This window comes from Phymastichus coffea, unplaced genomic scaffold (assembly GCF_024137745.1).
Source record: "Phymastichus coffea isolate CEN01 unplaced genomic scaffold, Cenicafe_Pcof_1.1 PCOF00007, whole genome shotgun sequence".
Lineage (NCBI taxonomy): Eukaryota > Metazoa > Arthropoda > Insecta > Hymenoptera > Eulophidae > Phymastichus > Phymastichus coffea.
This window is the reverse complement of record NW_026706818.1, coordinates 6,991,100-7,016,909: the sequence shown is the minus strand read 5'-3', so window position 1 is coordinate 7,016,909 and position 25,810 is coordinate 6,991,100. Positions and strand designations below refer to the sequence as shown.

At 34.6% G+C, this 25,810-nt stretch overlaps 1 protein-coding gene across 1 annotated transcript in view; it reads left to right on the top strand.

The window, feature by feature from the left end:
* LOC131669338 (putative fatty acyl-CoA reductase CG5065) overlaps nt 1–25,810 on the top strand; it is a 759,403-nt gene that overhangs the window by 492,490 nt on the left and 241,103 nt on the right. The window contains exons 6-7 of the mRNA XM_058944149.1: nt 20,376–20,571; nt 20,680–20,919. Coding sequence (XP_058800132.1) covers nt 20,376–20,571; nt 20,680–20,919 — 436 coding nt within the window. The remainder of the gene's footprint in view (nt 1–20,375; nt 20,572–20,679; nt 20,920–25,810) is intronic.

Below are 25,810 nucleotides of genomic sequence, written 5' to 3'. Positions count from 1 at the left end.
TTACATTTTTTGGGGTCATCACTCGCATGAAAAATTCCACTTATTACACTATAGTATCTATTTTTTATCAGTATTTTTGATCTTGGTACATCTTTTATTTTAATATTAATAACTGGAAATTTTATGATTAATAAGCTTTTGGCAAAAGAAAGATCTACTCTTTGATTCATTGTTAATATACAAGGGTTTTCACAAGGCGCTTCGGTTTTTGACCAATTTCCGAGATTATAGTCAATAATTTCCTGTAACGTATGTGTTTTAGAACTATCAGATGTTTGGAGCTGTAGTATATAGTTTTCATTTATTACTGTTTCATCCCGTCTATTACATGTGAAACATTTCATGATAGCATGTAATTCGTGAGCAAAATATATTTTAAGTAACTGAAACTTTTCACATAAATCTTGTAAAAATGTTGAGGCATCATGTACCATTGGTAGCGAATATTCTTGACTAATGAAATCTCTTAATCCATTTATGTCTGTATAATCTTTAGCAATGTATTGATTGAAGAAAAATTTTAGAGTGTCCACATTTTGCTGCTCCATTAATTTTAGACGTATTTCATCGCAATGTAATATACTTTGCATGCACGCGTTTGCATATGAAGAAAAGTTATCTCCATTTGGCAGTCCTCTGAGATTATCCCAATAATAGTCATCAATTGGATTTGCTTGACATATCAAGTGTTTGAGTGGCACACTTCATTTATTGTCACTAACCATAAATTCTTTATTTTGATTTTTATCCGGGATAGGTATTAATTCTACATGCGATCCAGTAATTGTTCTAATTCTATTATATTCAATCACCGCAGAATCTTTGGCAAATATACTAGAAGGGTCAAAATTTATTAAATGTAATCCCTCTAATTTTGTGACTCTAGATAAAGCTACGTACGTTTGGCCAGCACTAAATATGGCGTTTCCTGCTTCAACAACAGCATTGTCTAAACTCAACCCCTGACTTTTGTGGATTGTAATTCCAAAACTACAACAAATTGGAAATTGCTGCCTAGTTATGAAAACAGTTTTCATAATAATAAATTGATACTCCAGCTTCGATATCGAGTGTTCTTGGCCATTTGCTAGCCGAATATTGACGCTAGTAATATTTTTTGCATCGTCTTTAGAAACTGATATTACAGTCCCAATAGTTCCATTCACCAATCCAATAGAAACATCAATATTTCTTCGAATCATAATTTTACATCCAATTTTAATCTTTATCACACGTTCTATTCCGCACTCATTACCTTTATCTTTATCAAGTAAATTATCAACTTTTTTAATCAAATATTTTGGGCATTTGAAGCAATCATTAGCTACTAACACAATTTCTTCCGAATCGATTCTACGTAACATAGCATCATTTAAGTTCTTGCACATATTTCTAGTAGGTAATAAACAAACAGCATCAGCTGGTAATTTCTCTAACGATTCACATAATTCATTCATTATTGCTAAGCAATCACCGTTTGAAAATTTCAACCTTCTTTTTTCAAGAATTTCAATATCTGATTTGGTTACAATGCCCATTCGAATTCTACCTAGAATTTCAGAATATATTTTATCATTTCTTTGTCTCATATTGATTGTTAATTCATCAAAATCGAAAAGTGACCACAAATCATATGAGCCTACCGCCCCTACGTATTTTAATACTTTTTGTTTGGTTAATTCTACAAAAACAAAGTCTTCATTTACTGGTGGTAGTTGCAACAAATCACCGAAAAGAATAATATTTACTTTGCCAAACCAACCATGTTCAACTTCAGATGTATTATTAATTTGCGTTAATCGCAAATTGATGTACATAAATAAAACGTCAGATACCATCGATATTTCATCAATGATAAGCAAATCAACGTCTTTAAGAGACTGTCTTATTCTTTTTAGTGCAGGATTGGAGAGTTCTTTGTACTTTGCTGTTGTCCCGGGCTCAACGGGTATTTGTAAAGCCTTATGGATTGTAAGACCGTTAATGTTATAAGCCGCTATACCCGTTTGTGCCAGTATCAAGGTTTTCTTTTTTCGATGCAATTTGTTTAAGGCAACAATACTTTCAATTATATGACTCTTTCCAGTACCACCTGATCCAAAAATAGCCAATCGCAATGGTTTTGTGTCATTAAATAAACCCTCTCTGGCTTTAGTGAATACTCTTTTTTGATCCGGATTGAATTCATTTATATTATCTTCAAGCGCATCAGTAGTCATCACAACTTTATCAGCAGCATCTTCAAAATCTTTCATAGCTTGTTCTATTTCCACTGGAACGCACCCATCAGGTAAATCACCTTGGGGAGAACTGTCTTCATTATTCTGAATCATTTGATTTTCAATAAGTTTTGCCATATTGTCTATCGCTTCTCGAATGGTTTCAGATTTATCGTGATATCGCATAGCATCTGCCAAGGTATCTTTTATTTTAATAAAATGTTCAAAATAAGTAGATTCTGATCCTTTGAGTTGATCAAAAATTCTCCAAGGTAAGAAAAGCAATAACAATGAATGATAATATTCTTCTGGTTGTGTTATTGGATTATGATTACAATGGTTTATCAAATATGGCTTATTTCTTTTAACGCAATATAAATCTTCACCTATTTTGTAGAACTCGCAATTAATTTTCGGTTTCGATTTCTTTACATCAAACCATCTTGCAAAATCATACAAACAAAGGTTTTCTAATTTTTTAGGGCGAATTGGATAATAAGTATCGATAAAATTATTATAAAAAACTTCCGTAGAATCAGGAGCTAGTTGCTTAATTTCTGCAAAAGATTCTATGCAAAGTCTTCTACTCCGAACAATATTTGTATTCAACCATCGGAACATAGTATCTTTATCTGTAGCGTGGAGATGATGTCCTAAAAGTGTATCAGCAGCTTCAATTGCTCCACATTCTCTGTGGTTCAAGCTTCGGAGGCCAATAGACCATAAGCGACTGCATAATGATTTATTATTTTTCATTTCAGACAAATCGAAATCAATCGAACTTTTTTCCCCTTTTGTACCGTAAGAACAGACGTACCTCGTAAGAAGATAAGATGACTCACCAATATACTGAGCATCCATATTACCTTCCCACATTACTAATAAATTTGGCATATAATCATTAATATTTTGTTCTTCCAAGTTTCTAGGTAGATCATAAAATCTACTTTTATTTTTAAGTTTTTGTTTATTTGCTATAGCCACGTCTACATTTCTCAAGATTAATTCTTTTGTGACTGGTCGTGAAAACTCAAAACGACAAGCACTTATAAAACCACATTTTGTTTTTTTCTTCCTCATACAGTAATTGTTGTGCTTATGTTGCTGATAAGCCATTACTCGTCTATGAAGTTCAGGCGATATTCGTTTATCTGGTATATGACAAGTAATATATTTCAGAATAAAGTCCTTAACTTCTTCATTCGAAGCCTTTCCAAATATTGGCGCGTCTTGAATCCAAAATATACAATGAAAATGTGGTAGTCCTCTACCTTGATATTCGCGCACATAATAATGATGTAGGACCTTGCCTATTGGATTTTCAGAGGAATAAATGTAATTCATCGTTGCTTCAAATCTATTATTAATAAATCTAGCAGCAGAAACCGGATCAGCAGCTATTAACTCACTGTTTGATTTACCGCTCCAACCATTCACTATACGAATGTATTCCCCAGCTTCCGACCACATCCATTCAGCAGGACTGAACGTAATAAAAAATGTTGCTGGTCCGTACTCTCTCATCATGCAATTTAATTCATTTCTTGGTTGTTTCCAGTATGCTTCCGTACCTCTCAGACGTGAAAAAATGCTGTTGATGTTTGATTCAAGATTATCATCTTTTTTCAAATTTTGTAAGTCCCCAGCTGTCCATTTATAATGTGGATTGACAATATTTAATTTATGGAATACTCCTGCAGCAATTTGTCGACGATTGTGATTGTATAATAAATGGAAAAGATACTGATTATTCAATCTAAATCGTGAATGTTTCGAAGTCAATTTGCTTTTAATAAAATCAGATTTTCTCAAATGGAAATCTCTTTCTTCATACATGCCATTCCTACCGTTCGGAAACAAGTCGGGAAAACACATAAGATCCAACTGCTTTTCCCGCGTGTCTATAGCAGTGGCATAAACGTTCAACATTTGATATAATGTTATGTCATCGATATTTTTTGATTCATTATGTAGAGGATAAATTGTAAATTGATTATAGAAATTGTCAGATGGGTATTTTTGTGTCAATAAAGCTTGCGGTTTTTCCGAAATCTTTTCATCACTTCTTTTATCCTTGATTGGGCAATTAATGTTCATATCCATCTTTACATCATTCACGATTGCATGATCAATCACTTCTTTATTTTTCTCGTCAACCTTACAATATTGCAACTGGACTTGTGGTTTTTCTGAAATATGGTTTTCATTTTTCTGTCCGTCATTGAAGCACTCTGTATTTTTTTTCTTTTTTACATTATCTGCACTTGAATGATCAGCGATACTTTTATTTTCATCATCATCAACCCTACAGTCTTGCAAATCATCAAACAGATTTACTGGATTAGTTGGAATAATTATATTCTCGTACAAAGGATTGTTTGACTTGAGCCAATGTAGAGCTTTCCATATTTTTTGAACATCTACATAATCTTCCCACATGACTTTTTTTTTTTGTTGGATTGCCTCTCACTAGTACGTATACTTCTTGATCTTTCATCAGAGCATCTGCTGGAGGACATATTTTTTTCAAAGTTTCTTCAATTGGAAGCGGTAAATGAAATGTTCCACCTACAACTTTATCAATTTTAACATAATGTGGTAATTGTTTTTTCATAACAGTATCCTTTTTTACGACTGTTTGAAATGCTTTTGCTCGTTGAATCAATATTTTCTCATAATCGTTAAGGACAGCTATTTCACTAGGAACTTCATCACTGGATACTTTATTTAAAATACAATTAGAAGGCATACAATTTTTATCTAAATTGGTTTTGCAATTTACGCAGATAAAAGCATTTGCAATTGTGATGGGGTCGTGTAATTGTAAGAATTTATTCCAATGTTCTTTGCTTTGTACTTTGAATGAAGGATCTTTAGCATTCTCTTTGTCGTCTTCAACTTTTTTCGAAAACTCATTTTCGACATCGTCTTTGTCATTTTCATCATAATTAACGTGTTTCCCATCTCGTAAATTGTATGATTTATTTTCAACTTTTAAGTCATCTGCACGTTTCTGTACAGACGTCATATTTCGTAAACAGCAAAGTCGTTCACAGGAAATGCACGGAATACAAGGAGGATCCCTGTCAATTTTTTTAAACTCAATAATACTTTTTCTGAATTTCTCTTCAATTTTGACTTCGTCTAAACATATCACATCGTCTGTGCAATTAAATTTGGTGCGTGAATTATTGAACGTCTTTGCTATACGTTGTAATTCAACTATATCATGTACATTTAGTGAGTTATCAATTTGAGAAATTGTACGATATAGAGCTTTTATTCTATAAATAAGTCCTGTTATTGCTCGCAGAGAAGGATAATGAACCGATAAATACCTCAACTTTAAAAACATTGATTTGCACGAAAGTGGTTGTTCATAACAAAGTTTTGGATGACCCAATTTACTCGGATCTCTCGATTCACAAGAGCAGATGTCAATATTTCGATAAAATTCGGAACCGTCAGTGTATGAAACATTTAGTATCGCTTTATATAAATCCACCAATATCGTTAGTATATCTGGGTCGAGAGTTTTACAATTTTCATTACAAATCCACGTGGTTGGCTGAACTTTTGTATTATCAACAATATCTATCATTTTTTCAAATGCATCTTTAAAGTTATATGTTGTTTCTGCAAAATAAGCTTCCGCACTTGAACAATGTTTTGCTAATCCACATAAAGCAGTTGCAGCAAATATCTCATTCCCGCTAATCGGTTCATTGCCCAAACGAGCTAAAGATACTTCAACATTCTTTTTACACTTCCTTATAAACAATTTGACTTGGTTTATTGCCTGATCTCTTGCATAAACGACTGCAGTAATCATTTGTTCAGCTTCAATTAATGCCGATAAAGAAGGACAATTGATACTTTTAACTACACTATTCACGTAATATTCTTTAGATTGTAAAATGTATTGAGTGCCATGACGTACAGTAATTTTTTTACTTTTCCGTCTGATTTGTTGAGTTCTTAGTCTGCGTCTTTTTCGCTTTTCTAAAATAGAAGTCTTACTTGAAAGATGATACTTCATTTTGTTTATTTTTATATCACGTGCCATCTGTTTATATTGTAAATATCTCAAAGAACCTATTGTACGCTTTATTTTTTTAAGAATTTTCATATTAATTTTTGATTTTATAGATGAAGTTTTAACGACTATCGTTTTCTGCAATTTCTTTTTCTCCTGACTCTGCATTTTACGTCTCTCTGAAATTTTCTGTCGATGAGATTCATAATATTTTCTAGACTTTTCTGCGGTTCCAGCTTTTGATTTTACAGTTTTATTGCCTGTTGGTGTCTCCAATTTTTTTTTCAGTTGATACTGTATTTTACGTCTCTCGGAAATTTTTTGACGATGGGATTCATAATATTTTCGAGAATTCTTTACCGATGATGGTTGGCTGAATGGTTGATTTATAATTAATGCTAGAGCGCTGTTGGTGAAACATTGAGAATAATGTATGCCATTAAAAGGAGAATGGGACACGCTCTTATTTGTTACATCATCAATACCGACATCTGATTCTAATGTTTGTTGAAGAGAGGATTGTGAAATTGCATCTGAAAGTTCCTTAAAAATAGAATCCGATTGAAATAGAATTGCTGGTGCAGTATTCGTTATGGGAAAATCCAAAGAACAATTTTGTTGACTATCTTCACTGTTTACTAAAATTGTATCCTCTTCAAAACTTGAACCATCGCAAAGTGGTGGAACTGTTATACTTGGTACATTAACTCTTTCAAGAAAAACAATATATGGTTCTATCTCTTGTTGCAACTTAACGCAAGATTGTATCTGCATGTCGTCAACGATAACCCAATGATTCGATTCGCGAAGAATGTTAGTATAATGACCAGACTGAATAGGCCAAAAACTCGGACCGTGATGCAGTATGGCACTTTTTACTTGATATGTTTCTCCAGTTATGTAAATGATTTCGTTTTCGAAGGAGGGTAATTCGAAATTTGTTATTTTTCGACACTGACTATCAAGTTCATTTTGATATATAAGCAACTGTATAATAAATACATCGCTTGTATCATAAATGAAACTTCTCACACGATTCACGGCACCGCATTCACAAAGTGTAATTCCCTCAATCCATTCATTCAAATTATAATTGATTATTTCTTGCAAACTGTTATAATTTATATTTTTTTGAAGTAATAATGGAAATATGTAATTGGATGTTTCAGTTGGCGTATGTACTATATCACATTGTGTACAGGCTACCTGCCGATCAATATCAAAATAAAGACAGGAATGTAGATTTTCAGATTTCAAACAAAGTTGTGTAATGAACTCGGACACATCTTGTTCTTTATTTTGAATGAATTTAGGTCCAGCAAACATTTTAGCTACCATTATTGATAATTTCCCACCGGAAGCATATGTCTGAAAGCTTTGTTGCAATAGATTAATTTCTGGATTCTTCAAAAATGTTGATCTTATTGAGGGGCAATGAAATATACTTTGTAAGCATGAAATGGCGTAAGAATCATTACCCTCGTTTTGAATACCAATAATATGCCACAAACTGTTATGATTCGTAATCACACCTTGACGGAGATTATCATCTATATGAGTTTTTCTTAAATTTCTTTTCTTTGAAAGCTGAATAGACGTTTTTTCTGGTTTACCGTTAGAATTATCAATCAATTCATCTAACTTTCTTTTTTTCATAACAAAGTCTTGTTTTGGAATACATTTCAAGTCGCTATTTTTTATAGATATTGCTTTATCAAATTCTGCATTATCCTTATTGTTAGTGGTGAGTAAAGATTTTGAACTAACTTGCATATCATCATTATACCCGGTGGTATCATTTTTTAGTAAATCATTTCTTTTAATTTGAATATCATCATTAGTTATTATACAATCACTTTGAGGGCAACTTTCAACGATTACTTTCGATGTAATTGGAAATTTTTCAACAAATTTTGACGTTATATCTTTATTAGCAATGTTACGTTGTTGAGTTAGTGATTCACTGCAATTTACACGTGCAGGTGTTGCAACTGACACATTTATATTTTCAAGAAAAATAACGTATGCACCTTTGTGCTCTGGAAGCTGCAAATGTGATGAAATGTATGTGTCATCTGCTTTGATCCACTGCTTCATTTTACGAAGAATAGAAGTGTAATGGCCAGATTCCAGACTTGTCCCGTGATGACATATTATACTTTTCACTTTGTACATTTTGTTTGAAATAAAAATAATTTCATTATCAAAGGATCGTAATTCAAAGTCGGTAATTTTTCTCCGTGTACCGTCAAGCTCTAATGTGTATATCAGCAATTGTAGAATCAAAATAGCATTAGTAGTTTCAATAAAATTTTTCATACGTTTTTTTCTATGGCTTGTTTCACAACATATATCTACTTCATTCCATCGGTCCAAATTATAATTGACAATTTCCTGCAAAGTGCAACATTTCTCATTTTCTGGTAGAGCTAGCGGTATCATACAATTTGAATTTGAAAATGTTATGTTTGAAATGTTACAACATATGCAAGTCACTTCCGTACCAAGATTAAAGCAAATACTTTGTTGTAAATTATTTGATTTCAGACAAAGTTCGGCCAAAAAATGAGCGACATCTCTTTGTTGTCTTAGCTTAAATTCCCCTCCAACAAATTGTCGTACTTCTATTATTTGCACTTTTTCGCCCATAGCGTACTTCCTGAAAGCCGCTTGCAATTTATCATCATCATTCTCTGGATTACTTAAAAATTGCATTCTGACTGAAGAACAATGAAATAAACTTTGTAAAACTGAAATAGCATAACAGGAAACCAGATCTGTGTTTGAAATACCAACGATTTTCCATGATGAAATATTAAAATTAGAAATTACATTTTTATTGATGGTAGTATAAATTTTATCAAGCTGCCTAGATGGAGGATTGAATTTTTGCTTTTTCAATAATGCAGTTAATTTATCGTTATGATCCAAAGGGAGCTGGCGTTTCAAATCAGGAACTGCAGGGGATTCAAGAAATTTTCCTTTATCCACGATATTTTTTTTATCAAGAGTACATTCAGCTATGTTATTCGAAATAAGTAAATTTTTGTTAGAAACCTCATTGTTTGTTGATTGAGGAATTACTTTACGAAAAGATTGTAGGGAAGCGGGAAATTTATTATCGGCAACATTAGTAATATTTATCAAATTACTGCTATCAATTTGATCGGTAATATTATCAACAACTTTGGGAGGAATCCATCTAATTGGGAATTTTTCAACAAATTTGGATTTTTTGACTATAATATCAGTTCTATGTGGTTGAATTTTCGATGAAGTGTAATGGGACTTGGAATGATAATTGTTCATTAATATTTTTTTATTATCATTAAGATTTTTTGCACCAAACGTTTTCTGATGATCAATCGCCATTGAACATTTCTTAGCGTCACTAAATAATTGAGGAAAGGGCTCCAATTTATTCGATTGAAACATATCAAAGATATGTTTACGCATTTGCCTTGAATCGTATTTAATTTTTTCAGGATATTGATTAAAATATATCGAAGTTGCAAATGCTATGGCAAAAACCCCACAATCAACCGCGTTTTGTTGACTTTGGACTTTTGGAAAATATATGGGCAAGTCATCAAAATTCGATAATAATTTTCTTAAATATATTTTATGGCTATTGTGTAATTGCAGTTGATTCAACGAATCATAAATATAAATTGCTTTTGTATCATAAAAGCAGCATATCCAATGTCCATTCTTACACTTACCTTCGAAGCAATTATTATCACAACTGTGCAATATTTGTAAATGAGGCAAATTTGAAGGAAGTGGTTCGAATCTTCTACATAATGGTTTCTTAACAAATACCGAAGTATATAAAGTAGTTTTCGGCTTAAAATTGGAATGGCATTCTATCAAACTATGAAATTTATCAATGTGAGAATCTTTAAGGAGTGATGAAGAGTTCAAAATCATGAGCTCATCCTCTTTTCCAAGACGATAAATAGACATATTTGTAACTGAAACTGATTTATTCAGATAACGTACAAAATATATCTATAAATGTAATGCAACAACCACCAGACTTTTAAAAATAAATTTGTTAAGTAATAATATCGTGTTTCTTGTGTATTGGATAATATAGTGTGAGTACGCACTAAGGTATAACACAGGTATGAGGTATGGTATAGGTATGGTAATGGTAAATAGAATGGTACAATGACGGTACAATGCAAGTTGAATGCAGGTACAGTGTAGGTAAAAATCAGGTACAAGTACAGGTAAGGTAATGTCGAATATTAATAATAAATTGATAGTTTATTATATCCAATTTATTTATGAAGAATTAGAGGTACAATAATCCATTGTTCATCTTGTTTTGATAAATAAATATGCAATATCAGTAAATAAATGTTGAAACTTTTGTTGAAATTGAAAAAATGGCACACGACAGAAACTCTTTCAGTACGTCTTTACACCTGAAAAAAAAATTACTTAATTAGGTGATGGGAAAATAAACTCAATATATCTATAATCACAATGTCAATGAAAAGAAGCAGTAAAATGAGCTTTCCTAGTCATTTAATGCAATGCTGAATTCTTGATTGCCATAAATATCTATCAGAATAGAAAAGCGGAACCAAATAAAAGAAAAAATTGTATCTCTACCGAATATTGATGGATAGTTAAACAACCAAATAATATCATAATATATCTCGATTATAATATATATTGATTATAATCGAGCATATAATAATTATATAATTAATATTATATATATATAATTATAGCATTTTCACAATCCTAAGTTTCAGTAACAAAATAAGAACAGTTTTAACCTAATCAAACACAACCGTAATTGTATGATCTTCATATGAAATATTGCATGTAACTTTAATCGTTCATATAACAATAGATTATTGAAAACATGTAAATCCTTTAAGACATATATGCTATCTTTTTTGACAGAGAAAATATATTTTAGATAGTAATAACTATTTTATGAGATACACACCTTTCAATATATTAAAGTTATCCTCTATCATACACTGAATAACTAGTGCCTCATTTGCAATTCAATCAGTGTATGCGAAGAAAAAATCCAAAGGACCTGAAAAATGAGTTTGTTCATTAATTCATTCCGATAATGTAGTTTACATATCACTTGAAGAAAATTTATATAAATTACTTCTATGACAATGTTTATAACAATACTATGTATAGGTCATAAAGCATAGCCTGCATTCCCCTTATAATGTATGGAGATGTCAGATCAGTCTTCATATACCTGAAAAACAAAATGTCAGTAAGAACAAAGTTCATAGCTGTGAAAAAACTGTAACATAATGTAAAGATCCCAGTTATGGAACACCTCTCAAATTCCGACCCTATTATGGAACACTTGAAAAAATAATAGAATAAAATCTGTTCTGATGTAGTGGATCGTAAAAAAAAATTGAATGATAACTATCGAAGCCTTTTTTGCAATATAATTGAGAAAGTGCAATCAATGTATAGTACTAAATTGAGTTGTTTTTTGAAAATGTTATGTTGTACGTTTCAGATTGATAAGTTAAATATTGTTTAAAATATGCAATGTCCATTTTGATATAATAATCCTCAATATCAGCAACCATTCACACGTATATCGTATAAAATAAATTTGTTGCAAAATAAAGCACTTTACCAGTGTTCCATAATAGGGTTATCGGTCGGTGGAACAATGGGTACAAGTGAAAAAACGTGATCCATAATACATACATAGCTGTTCATTTATACTTTAATTAATAATAATTTTATTTATTATTCCATTAAAATATTTAAATCACCATTTTAATTTAATCTATGAGTAATTTCTTATAGAAAGTTATAGAATTATTGATGTTTTTTTATACTTAAAAAATCAGTGAAGTCGGTGACTCTCGAAAACTGTTCCATAACTGGGACCTTTACCTTAAACACGTAGGCGTTTCACTAACTTGAAAAATATATGAATTTTATGAACGCATTATTTCTAAATTGACATTGATTAGATGCCAATTAAATTACTGCTTGGGTGTGAAATATGTCTATAGTACACAATTTTATTTATTGACACCGTGCGTGGTTTTTTTTTCTAATAGTAACAATAGCGACGATAATAAAACAATAGGTAATAACACAATAATAACACAATCGTGAGCGTATGTAGGGTGTAGGCTTGTAGGTTAACCACAAGTGTGACTTGAAATGCAATATTATGAATTTAATGAATTGTATAATATTATATAATAGGCCACAGGCGGCGCTAATATACATATTTATTGTTATCACAACAATTGCAGTTTTCTCGATCGATAACAACGGTGTCACGCTCAATTCAGAATATTCGGATTATTCTGAACCATTAATCATTATTAATTTTTATTTCAAATATATTTATCATTATCATTATTAAAAAAAATTATTATTATTAATTTATCATTTTTATACGAGGATTCGAAAAAGAAGAAAAAACAATCAAAAACTAAAATTTTCAGAAAGATATCTTGTTTCAGAGAAAAAAATATTTGCTATATATTTTTAATCATGTTGTGGCACTTCTATTCTACAATTAAAATTATCATACTGAGTGAAGATGCAAAGGGAGTAGGCAAAGAAAAAGTAATACAAGTTTGTTTATTAATGTTTCAATGGAGTCGGGTACAAATTATAATGAGGTGACAATACTTATAGATAGATACATCTAGTAATGATATTTTTGCAATAAATAAAGTTATATAAATTTAACCATGTGCTCTTTCATAAATATTGAATTACAAGACTCTGAACATCCAACAATCTTACACAGTAGGTACTGTAGCAACTATATACAGTTTACATTTTAAATTACATATATACATATGTATACCTAGAGAAAATCAACTGTTAAGTTGTAAACTGATTTGTTACAAGTTACAAGATATATTTTATAATATCACAAAATGCTTACAAGTACATTATAGATTTTTCTTCGATTTGTTCAGTCTTCTTGATTGAGAATTATAATTTTTTAAATACAATATATAATATTTTGAAACACTACATACCTTGATAAACATTATAGATTTTTCTTCGATTTGTTCAGTCTTCTTGATTGAGAATTATAATTTTTTAAATACAATATACAGGGTGTCCCATTTTAATTTACCACCCCCTAAAACAGGTTAATAATTTGCTCTAAGAAAAAAATGTTTGAAATAAAATTTGTTGGGTTCGAAGGGGGGCATCTTTTGGTTATTTCAGCTGCGACCTTGAACATGACCTTCAAGGTCATTTAAAAGTCAAGACCAAATTGTCATATGAAATGTGCATATTTTATGGCGGATTCGGATTCTACTAAAAAAGAAAAACACTTTTTGTATGAATCATTTTTTGAAAAAATCCCATTTTTGTTGTAAACGGCTTTAAAAAAGTAGAAAAAATCACTATCTCTACCTTAAACTGAGGTTAGAATTTTTCCCACAGTTAAGAATGATTTTGATGAATGTTACTAGATTCAATGAGGGACATACTGTAGTGACCTTCACCACAAACTTGATTAAGAGCCATCAATGTCATTTGAAGGTCATCAAGATTTTTTGAAGGTCAAATGTTTATTTACAGGTAACCATTACATTTTATCCGAGGAATTAGAATATTAGAATTAGAATATTTTTCTTGTAAATGCTTTATTTCTCGCTAAAAGACATTTTTTGCTTCGTTATCGTTCTATTGGTAAGGCTTGTAAATTCTTACAGCTCCTCAAAGCTTCTCATCATTAGGTTTTCATTGACTTTCTGAATTTCAGATTAAATAAAAATTAAATTATTAATTTAAGATTAAATATTCCCTAAAAAATCTACCTACAACAGATAATGGTTGACAACACGCCAGTAGAGATAGTCAACATGATCAAGATTCTGGGAGAATGTCACGACAATTACAAGGCTGCAGCGAGGCTGTACGCTGAAAGGTATCCGGACGCTCGTCATCCTACTAGGAGGAATATTAAACTTCTAACGATAAGAGCTCAAGGAGGTAACTTAAGAAGGAAGAGGCGACGGACAGGCCCAAGAGAGCATATTGCGCTTGGGGTTCGTGCTGTAATTGCCGAGGATCCTCATATTTCGACGCGACAAATTTAGCGAATGCATGGAGCACCCAGATCAACAGTTTCCCGTGTATTGCGTCATTTTAGATTTCATTCATATCACTTGCACCTTACACATGCCATTGAGCCTGGTGATCCTGCCAAGCGACTTAGATTCTGTCAATGGGCGGAAACACGAATGCGCATAGATCCATTTTTCTTTGGAAAACGCAAAGTTCGACAATATGGGAGGAGTTAATCTTTATAACGTGCATTATTATGCAGAAGAAAATCAACATTGGCAGCGAGATCACCGTACACAAAGACGGTGGTCAATTAATGTTTGGGCGGGCATAGTTAGGGAATTCGTTGTTGGTCTAATTTTTTATGACCGTAATTTAAACGTCGAGCTTTATTTAGATATTCTCGAGAACCAAATTCCACCTCTTCTAGAAAACATTCCGCTAGAAATAAGGCGAGACATGTGGTTCCAGCAAGATGGTGCTCCCGCTCATCGTCGACTACTTGTCAGGAGATTTCTGAACGCGACATACCCAAATAGTTGGATTGGAATTGGTAGTCCAATCTGTGAATTCCCTGCGCGATCGCCAGATTTGACCCTATTGGACTTCTTTCTGTGGGGGGCCGTGAAGCAGAGAGTTTACGCGGAAGCCCCGACGACGGCACAAAATATGATGGAGAGAATTGTTGCAGCATTCCAGGCGTTAACCCCACAAACATTAATAGATGTCCAAAGAAGTTTTCGGCAGAGAATACAAATGTGCATTCAACAAAATGGGCAATTGATAGAGCACTTGAGACATTGAAATTTCCGTGACTAGCTGAACGAAGGGGTCTTGCCTTAAGTGGTTGGACGTGAAGGTCTTGCCTTAAGTGATCCAAAGGATACCTCTGTCTTTGTTTGAAGCTAGTAACATTCATCTAAAACATCTTATTTCTAGAACAAATTCTCTTTTCAGTTAAAGGGAGAGCTACCTACCTATTGATGATCAAAAAATGATTCAGACAAAAAGTGTTTTTCTTTTTTAGTAGAATCCGAATCCGCCATAAAATATGTACATTTCATATGAAAATTTGGTCTTGACTTTCAAATGACCATGAAGGTCATGTTCAAGGTTGCAGCTAAAATAGCCAAAAGATGCCCCCCTTCGAACCCAACAAATTTTATTTGAAACATTTTTTTCTCAGAGCAAATTATTAACCTGTTTTAGGGGGTGGTAAATTAAAATGGGACACCCTGTATAATATTTTGAAACACTACATACCTTGATAAATATTATTATTTTTTACTCTACAGTAAAATACTTTTAATTATTATAAGAATGTCAAATCAAATATCAAATGAATATCAATACTAAAAAAAAAGTCAAGCTGTATTTTACCATGCGTCACCATAAATAATTTTTAATTTAATAGAAAAAAAATAAAAAGAAATCCAAAAACTGAAAAAAACTGAAAGAAGAAAAGATGCTCTATGCTTATTCTTTCTTTTTTTTTCTGAGTTATTTATTTGCATTGAATTGAAGTCCATTCTTCTTTCGGAATCTTCCTCCTTAGGATCCCAGCGTTTCAGTAGCCTGTTTGCATTTGAAACGATGGCTTCGTCTAATTTTGGCTCATTCAAAATTGTAATGCAATTCAGATCTTGGCATATTAGAAGTAGTTTACCTAAACATAGACAAATTTTATTGATTTAGAAAAAATCAAATAAATAATTCATGAATCAATTATAAAAAGAAAAAAAACTAAGCAATCATTTATTATTAATAGAAATAAAAAAAAAAAATACCTGTACGGGAGACAGTACCCCTAACCATAACGCATGAACCTTTTTCTAACTTTGACTCCTCTTGCTTAAATGATGTAACTTTTATAGCAACTTTATGCACTCCTTCAGTTATGGATCCATTCCCAAAGCTCAGAATACCATCTCTATTGTAAGCCGGAGTGACAACGGTTTTTATAAAAGCTTTCACCACTGTAATTTCATAAAATAAAAATGAAAACAATTAGTAAAGTAAAATATAAATAATATGTATAGCCCAAAATAAAATAAAAAAGAATGATATAAACTCGATTGATACAAAATTTCATGAATGTATGTACTTACTAATCTTTCCAGAAGCTTTTGCAATTTCCTTAAAATCAATAGTGCGTATTACTTCTGATACTTGTTCAGAAACATGAAATCCACGTGACTTTACAATAGATCCAGGCTGAATGATAATTTCCAAATCTTCCAACTGGTGAATACGATGGAATTTACTTTTCACCACTTTGCCATTGCAAGCATCAAGATGAAGAATCTGAACATTTTATTATATTAATTATAATTATATGAATATATCACAATCACAAACAAAAAGAATTATCAGAAATTTAATTATTATTATGTATGTGTGTATGTATACCTTTCCATAAGTAAGTTCTCCACGTAACTTTTCAACCAGATTTGCATCCCATATCAACAGCAAGATTCGCATTGAGCTATTGGAGAGAATTGTTTTGAACAACTTCTCACCATTAACATCCACAGTGCCCAATATTTGAACAACATATCCGATAAACTCACTAAAAAACAAATAATCAACCTTGGTTAGTTAAACTAATAAAATAAATAACAGATATACAAAACAGGTATACAATAACAAAACATTGATTGGAAAACTTACACAGTATTGTCATCCTCGTTTGCTTCAATCATATCTTTTATGCTTTCATTTGTTGTGTAGTCTATCATCTCTCCTAAGGAATTCACAAGCATTGTGGTTTGTAGTGATATCTATGAAAAGATGTTTGATGAAACAAGACTGAGCCACCCTATACGTAATAATAATAATCTCTGCAAACAAATTTTTTTTTCAGTTTGATCAACAAAACATTCAGCAATAGAAAAATTAAATTGTTTAGATTGTAAAACAAATAAATATATAATTTGACAATAACAAATAAATATATAGATCGTTTAATCATTTGATGTGATAAAAAAAAATAATTTGATTTGATGTAATTTAATCATTTGATGTGATAAAAAAAAATAATTTGATTTGATGTAATAAAAAAAAAAATAAACTCATCAAAATACTATAAAACCGGGGTTTTCAAAGGTAGTATCATGGACTACTCTCGTGTATGTATCGTTCGCTTAACCTTTTTTATCTGCCACTCGTATCAGTCGAAACTGATTTTTCTTTTGTTAATTATATAAATTAATTTTTCTTTTGTTAATTATATAAATTAAAACTAATAAGTATAAATAAACACATATACTTTACATATTTACATATAATCGATCGACGAAACTATTAAAGGTGAGCCAAATGAATTCTCCCGTACTTGATGCAAAAGTATAACAAAAAAAACACGACTGACCACGACTTTTGATCAAAACAAGCATAAGCCAGTCATCTTACTTTTCATCAGCGTGAAGTTTGCGATATCTCGCAACATAGTAAATATAATATATATATATATATATATGCACTTTGGTTAGCAGTCACGTGATGGTGGTCACGTGCTATGAGACAAAATCTGCGTGAGACAGGAATGTGTATCTAAAAATGAACAAGTTAAAAATCTTATTTTGGGAATAACTTTGTTGAAACTGCACTGATCGAACCGAAACTTTTTTTAAATGAAAGATGCTGATCTCAACTTTCGATCCATCGTATGATACATCACCATATCATGCGTGGAAGCTATGAAGACGATGAAAGACTCTCTGGGGAGCCCAAAAATGCCATACTTTTGTATATAGTGTTTGTTACGGTGCGGCCATCAACCTACTCGCCTGCGTGCCGCTACCGCGACACTTGATATTTGAAGCTGAGTAATTTATCTCGAACAATACTACAAAGAGGTCAAACTTGTGCTACACACTTGATAGTCCTACAAATGCAATTTAATAATTTCATTAAAGTCGGTGGAACTATTCAGGCATAACAATTAAATATAGATGAAATTCAAGGAGATGGTGTTGTTTTGAGACCTATTCATTCTGCTTTTGAAAATCGTATTAATACTATAGTTATCGCAAATCAGCATCCTGTCGATATAAGCCTTTTTTAAATGGAGCAAACAAACTTTTACAAAAACAAATACCAAAGCTTCTAGCTATCCACAATGCATTGAAGATAAATATGGAATTTTCAGCTCTGTTTATTATTGTAAAGAATAATGAAGAGCATATTCAATTTAAATACTTTAACACTAAAAATCAATGCATTAATAAAAGTAGTGATCTAACGGAATGGTTTGAAACAAATATTGAAATTGTTTTACCTAAGAATATTAAAGAATTTCAAGAAAGAGAATCTGGTTGGTCATTAAAGACTTGGTCATTAGGCTTGCAAATAACATAAATAAACACAATCCTCTCAAACCTTGCTCGTATATTCCATTACTTAAGGCCATAGAAATGAGAAAACCTTGTATTAATGTTAAGAATACCGACAATGAATGTTTCAAATGGGCTGTACTATCTTGTCTTCATCCTACTGATAGTTATAAAAACTACAGTTATAGAACTAGTAATTATACACGCTTAGAAAAAGAATTGAAATTCGATTTTCTAACGTTTCCTGTAGAAGTACAAAGTATTCCAAAATTTGAATAGTTAAATGACATATCTATAAACGTATACATTCTTAAAAAGTACAGAAAAAAATTTGAAGTGTCACCATATCATATAACTAGCTTAAAGAAATTCAAACATGTTAAACTTCTTCTAATTTGAAAAGAGTATATTGATGAATATGATGATGATAAAAGCCAAATTATTCACGATGTAGAATCAATTTCCAACAAGTTTCACTATGTTTGGATTAAATATTTGCCTGCCTTTGTAAGAAGTTGTCGAAAACAATGGATCAAAGGATTTGCATAAAATTTTCTGTAAAAAATGTAATTAAGTGCTCAAAATTACTTGAAATATTGACAGTAACATACGATGAGTTTAATTTGAGTTAAAAAAAATGTTTACAAGTGGTATAAACTCTTTCAACATGGTCGAGAAGACACCGACGATGAACCTCGCTCTGGACGCCCCAGCACTTCAATAACTGATGAAAGTGTTGAAGAAATGAAACAAATGGTGTTAAAAATGGTCGAATTACTGTTAGAGAAGTGGCTGAAGATGTCGGCATCTCTGTTGGCTCGTGCCATACAATTTTTTCCGAAGTTTTGGGCATGAAACGTGTAGTAACGAAATTTGTTCCGAAACTGCTTAATTTTGAACAAAAGGACTGTTGAAGGAGCATCGTTCAAGTTTTGTTAAACAACGTCAATGATAATTCTCATATGCTCAAACTGGTGACGAATCATGGCTTTATGATTATGAGATCAAAACTAAAGCCCAATCTTCCCAATGGAAGACTCCAGAAGAACCAAGACCGGAAAAAGCACATCAAGTTCGATCAAATGTCAAGGTTTTGCTCACTCTTTTCTTTGATTATCGTGGCGTAGTACATTAAGAGTTCTTACCACAAAGTCATATGATCAATAAAAAGTATTACCTTGAAGTTATGCGCTGTTTGCAAGAAGCAATACGAAAAAAACGTCCGGAAATGTGGGAACACAATTTATGGATTTTGCATCACGATAATGCACCTGCTCACTCATCATTCCTTGTATCGAACTTTTTAGCAAAGAACAAAACCACAATCATGCCTCAGGCACCATATTTACCGGATATGACCCCTTATGACTCTCTCCCGTTCCCAAAACCTAAGAAACCCATGAAAGGACGGAGGTTTGGAACGAGTGAAGAGATAAAGAAAAAATCACTGAAAGAACTCAAGGCTATACCAGAAAATGCTTACCAGAAGTGCTTCGAGGATTGGAAAAAACGTTGGCACAAGTGTGCTATATCTAAGGGGGATTACTTTGAAGGGGACAACATAAATCTTGATGAATCAATAAATATTTTTTCATGAAAATAAAAATTCACCTAACTTTTTGGACATACCTTGTATCGTAGCAACTTATTATTTTGCATTGAGTAACTTAATATTTTGTGATTATTTTATATAATATAACTAATTTTTATTTTTTACAGTTACTCCGGCTTGGTCTGAACCATTACCAGGTTGGGTTGATAATTTGAATGGACCTGTAGGATTGATAGTTGGAGCTGGTAAAGGTGTCATTCGCTCAATGCACTGCAATCCGGATTTTCATGCAGAAGTTATTCCTGTTGATTTAGCGATAAATGCATTGATAGCTATAGCTTATAAAACCGGGACAACATCGAGGTATCTTTCAATGCAATATTTGAAATCTTTAAGGATTTTATTATATTTTGAATAATGAATCAATTAAAGAATGTTTAGTTGTATAATTACGTATTAAATGTATTTCAGATCAGATGAAATTCCAGTTTATAATATTACTCAGAACGGTGTTATACCAATTACATGGGGTGAGGTTTTACAAAAGGGAAAATCGGTAGCTTATGATTATCCTTTTGAAGGTGCTATTTGGTATCCAGACGGTGATATACGTGGAAGTAAATTTATTCACAATCTATTTGTTTTTTTTTTCCACATAATTCCTGCGTATTTTATAGATTTTATTATGTTTCTCTGTCGACAAAAGAGATTGTAAGTATAAACCAATAAAATCAATATTTTATCAAAATAATGAATATCGTATATAATATTTTGTAATAATTGAAATAAATAATATCAGGTAAAAGAAAGTTGACTGATTGTGAGGGTCATTCAATTAATTTCTGAGTTAACTGAATTGCTAATCTGAAATATATTATAATATATCATGTAACGATATTACAAGAATATGTTATAAAAATTAAGTTCAAACTTTAACATTGATTTGTTAATTGAATTCCTGAAAGTAAGCAAGAATTTCACCAAGAAATTGTGACGGTCAACGTCTTATTAGCGCTAACAGCCTAACTATGCGGCTGCCTGCGAGGGCCGCAACTACCGGTTGGGCAAAATGTAATGAGGGAATTCGGCACGAGACGAGACGGAACGGGCGCGTATGAAAATAAACCAGTCGAAGATTAGAACCCGAACGCTCCACAGCAGCTAGTGATAATTAGAGTTTTTCCCGAGTTTTCCTGAGTGCCGAGACGAGCTGGTAAGGATCGACAGGAGCTGTGCCTTCGCCTGACTGAGACGAGTGCGTGCAAGTGTGCGTGAGTGCGGGGTTTCGCCATCGAGAGCGAAACCGAAAGCGTGAACCGCTTGGTCATAGACGCGGACTTCCCCGAGACTTAATCACGAACTTTTTCTCTCGTTCACCGTGCGACTGCTAATAAGGTAAGCTGGCCAGCTTAATTTCGCGATTGCTATGATTGCTACTAACTAATCTCTCGTATTCCATAAGAAGCGTGTATGTATTAACTTGGCGAACAAAGAGCGGCGACCGATCCGACACTGCATGTTATTGTCGCGCGCGCGCTTTGTAAACATAAACACGCGGGCCTAATACATTGTAGAAATAAGAGGAAATAAACGATCTCGAATGTGATATTGGTTGCAACTTTGATGTTATTATTTCGCGCTAGTAGAAAGTTGGTTGACTGACGCCCGTTCCCTCCTGCTCTCCGGTTTATGAATTTGAACGTTTGGATGATCTCGCGCGCTCTTCGATGCGATCACGCTCATAAATAAAAAGACGGTTATGAACCCCGTTACATGGCGCCCAACGAAAAAGAACCTACAGCGTTTATGATTGTTCAAAACGCCGGTTCTAAACATTGACCTTGCGCTCAGTCAACCAGCGACTTAGGTGGCAATCAAAGTCTTGTTGTGCACACTTTGAGTTAAAAGCCACATAGTAAATATCGCCTCTCTGTTAGTTAGCTTGCGAAGGCCCGCCACGACGATAATTTGTAAACAGACGTTGTAAGTGCGTGCGAGTGCGACCGAACTACTCTTAGCCAAAGCATAAACACCAATAAGTTTTGAAAGTTGCCGCAAATCAATAATATTGTACCCGTTGGCCCGGGGAAAACTAACATCGGCAACATTCAAACAAAGGAAACTCAAATTGATAGTTTTATTTAATATAGTGTTGTCTTCACGTAAATGTATTTTTTTAAATATTGCTAGCTACGGTTATTAGTGACTACGCAAAAAGACGCTCGTTATAATATTTTAGATACTAACCAACACAGCCGCGTTAACAAACAGTTAGTGCGCCTGATAGGCAGGATCATTATATTGCACAATAGCGAGCAAAGAGTTTTTCGGTAAACACAACGTTAAATGCCATTTGTTGAGCCTATTGTCGGCTAGTAAAGTCAAAATTTTTGCTCATTTGCTTGTAAATATTCAATATAGTACTCGCACTCGCATCATCCGTAAAATAAGCGTGTAAATCTGTACAAAATCTAGTCGCGACATAACTAACAGATGACAATGGACTGCACTCAAAAAGAAGTCAAAGACTGGGTGTTGACGCTTCAAGACGAGGAAATAAACGAATACCTCGAACACTTGGAGCTCAAGAAAAGCGAGAATAAGCTCTTGAGAGCTGGGTGACTGCAAAACTGGTTGTTAGACGACTACTCTGCGGCAGATTTCATGGAAGTCGACAACCAACACAGCAATCCAGCAAGAAGGGCAGCCCTATGCTCGGAGCTCATAGTATCCATATGCGCGGAACACACAGTATCCGAACAAGAAGGTGAACACCCGCTAGACCAGCTAATGCAAAGTGCAGAGGTGATATCGCGGATTCAGGAAACAGCGATAAACATGACAAACGTACTGGACGACGGCGAGAGTTCTAGCAGTAATAAGAATATTACGATAACGGCTAAGAATATTACAACAATGGCTACGGGGATGGTAGCCAATTTCAACTCCCGCCGACATTTGCGGTAATGATCCAAGACCTCATTTTCCGGTCCCGAGAAAATGAGAAGAAGCTCAAGCTCCTAGACTCGTTAAGAGTAAACGTGTCGAGTCTAACGAAAATATTAGACCAGATATACAACAACTGCAGCAATGTTAAGAGCCAACTGGACGACCTATCTGCCAGAATGTGAGCGCATTAGAAAATGCCGAAAACAGGAATGTACGGCAAGATAATGCGAATAATTCTAGCAAAATGCGACAACAAGGAAACACGCGTAGGAGCGTCGCATTCCAAGACACCTTCACCTATCATTACGACACCAGGTTACCTCACAGTACTCCAGCTGGATCCGGACAGAGACCCATAGGGGCCACCGGCAGGACCCCCCGCCGGACGCTCCCTTTCGGAGAGGGTGGACAGCATCAACTCAGTGGAGTTAATGCTGAAGTGAATAACCACCCACCGAGCACATGGCCATCTCAGCAGACAACAAACCCTTGGTCGACTACAAGGGATGTTGATCGTATTGTCCGAGGATGGAAACTGAAGTTTTCAGTAGAGGGTAATGCGAGTATTGACACCTACCTGTCTAGGCTGGACAACTTGAGGAATGGCGCGGGACTCACGGAAGACGAAATGCTCCTAACGGTGTCGGAGCTACTCGTCGGTCCCGCCCTCACCTGGTACGAGGCGATGAAGGAGGAATGGTTCTCCTACGCCGAATTCGAGATGGACGCAAAGGAATGGTTTGGGACCAGCGTGCAGCAGCAACAGCGTCTGATGAGGGAAATTCAGAGCCGATATAAGGGCCCCGACGAACCCGTGAATGTTTACATCGTCGACATGATAGGCCTAATATGGCGCCGACATGAAGGCGAAAAGAAGGCTCCACCCGCCGATCTACTGAGCCAAGTTCTATTATCTCTCAAGGAGATATCTGAAGAGATGAAGCACAACCTCGTTGGGAAAAACTTGACCTTAGAGGACCGCACTAGGAAACCGGAAGCCCCTCGAAGACGGGAGAGAGACTTCTCCAAGCCACTCAAGTGCATCGAGTGCGGATTACTGGGGTACAGCCAAAAGTACTGTCCCCAATGCAACAAGGGAAACGAGGAATGGAGTGGTTAAGTTGGGATTGACCCCACTCCTTCATCCCCTAAAATAAACCCCGTAAACGAGATCTCGCGGCCTTCGCCAACACAGTCAGCACCGATAGTAGCGACGAGAGCGAGAACTCCCCTGGTTGCGCAAATGATGAACGTGGCGGTAAAGTGAACATGGAGAGAGAGGATATTGATGTTGGTAAAGCCCTAGACCCTGGACCGACCGAGGTGGTGGCGAATGGATTGCACACGCCCTCGGGGGCGCGGGTAACGGCAGAAATACCGTCAAAGGGTAACCCCATGGAAACTCCGGTCGTCCGAACCAAGGTGGTTCAAACGACAAGTGGCGTCACTTTACCACGCAAGAGCATAGTGGCTAGCGCTATGGTGTGCAAAGAGCACGGCTGTGGATCCGCCGAATCTGTTTCGCGATATTCCCCGGAACAGGAAACGCGCTGGTGGCTACCGGTGAAAATCGGAGACTTCCAGATATAGGCTCTCTATGATCCGGGAGTTTCCACCACAGCAATAGGTAGTAATGCTCTGCAAATAGCGTCTGTGCTAGGCATCAGGTTGGATACCACCCACGCGGGTACAGCAGGACTACCAGATGGCCGTAAGTTGACGATTGTTTGTCACGCCGTATTGCCGTTCACCGTAGGGGACGTGACGATGCCGACGAGGGTAGCTATACTCCCAACCCTAGTCGATGAATGTATCCTAGGAGTGAATTTTGTTAGACTGTTTAGAGCGGTACTTGACCCCGACAATGATACGATGCTGTTCGAGAAATCACAAGCCAAGATGAAGTTAGAGGTAGCTAGTTTAGAGGCTGGTTCGAGATTAGCTACGATCGGACTAGCCGAGGTAACAGCCTCTCAACAGGCAATATTGCAGAGGACCATCAGCGAGGCCTTATCGCAGGCCCCAGTGGGACTGGAATGTGCGGCAGGCATTGAACACGAGATTAGGGTCGGTGATACGAAACCGATCAAGCAGCGCTACTATCCAGTGTCGCACAAGATCGAACAAGAGATGCATAGATTGGTAAGGGAGATGTTAGACCAACGGGTAATCGAGGCAGCGGGCAACGGCTGGTCGAGCCCAGTGGTTATGATACGCAAGAAGGATGGCTCGTACCGATTTTGTATAGACTTCAGGAAGGTCAACATGGTCACCGTGCCAAACGCGTATCCCCTACCGTTTATGCAAGATATATTGAGGCGCTTACGAAACGCACGCTATATCTCTACACTCGACCTCAGTAGTGCGTATCACCAAATACCGCTCAAACCCGAATCTCGACCTATCACTGCCTTTACTGTGCCCGGATTGAGGCATTTCCAGTTCGTACGAATGCCATTCGGTCTCTCGTACGCCGGTGCCACCTACCAACAGTTAATAGATAGTGTGATCGGACCGGAGCTTGGCGAGTTCGCCTTCGCCTATTTGGATGATATCATCGTAGTATCGTCCAAATTCGAAGATCACCTGCAACATCTTAAGATCGTATTGGATAGGTTATGTCGAGCCGGACTCTCGATTAATCGAGAGAAGA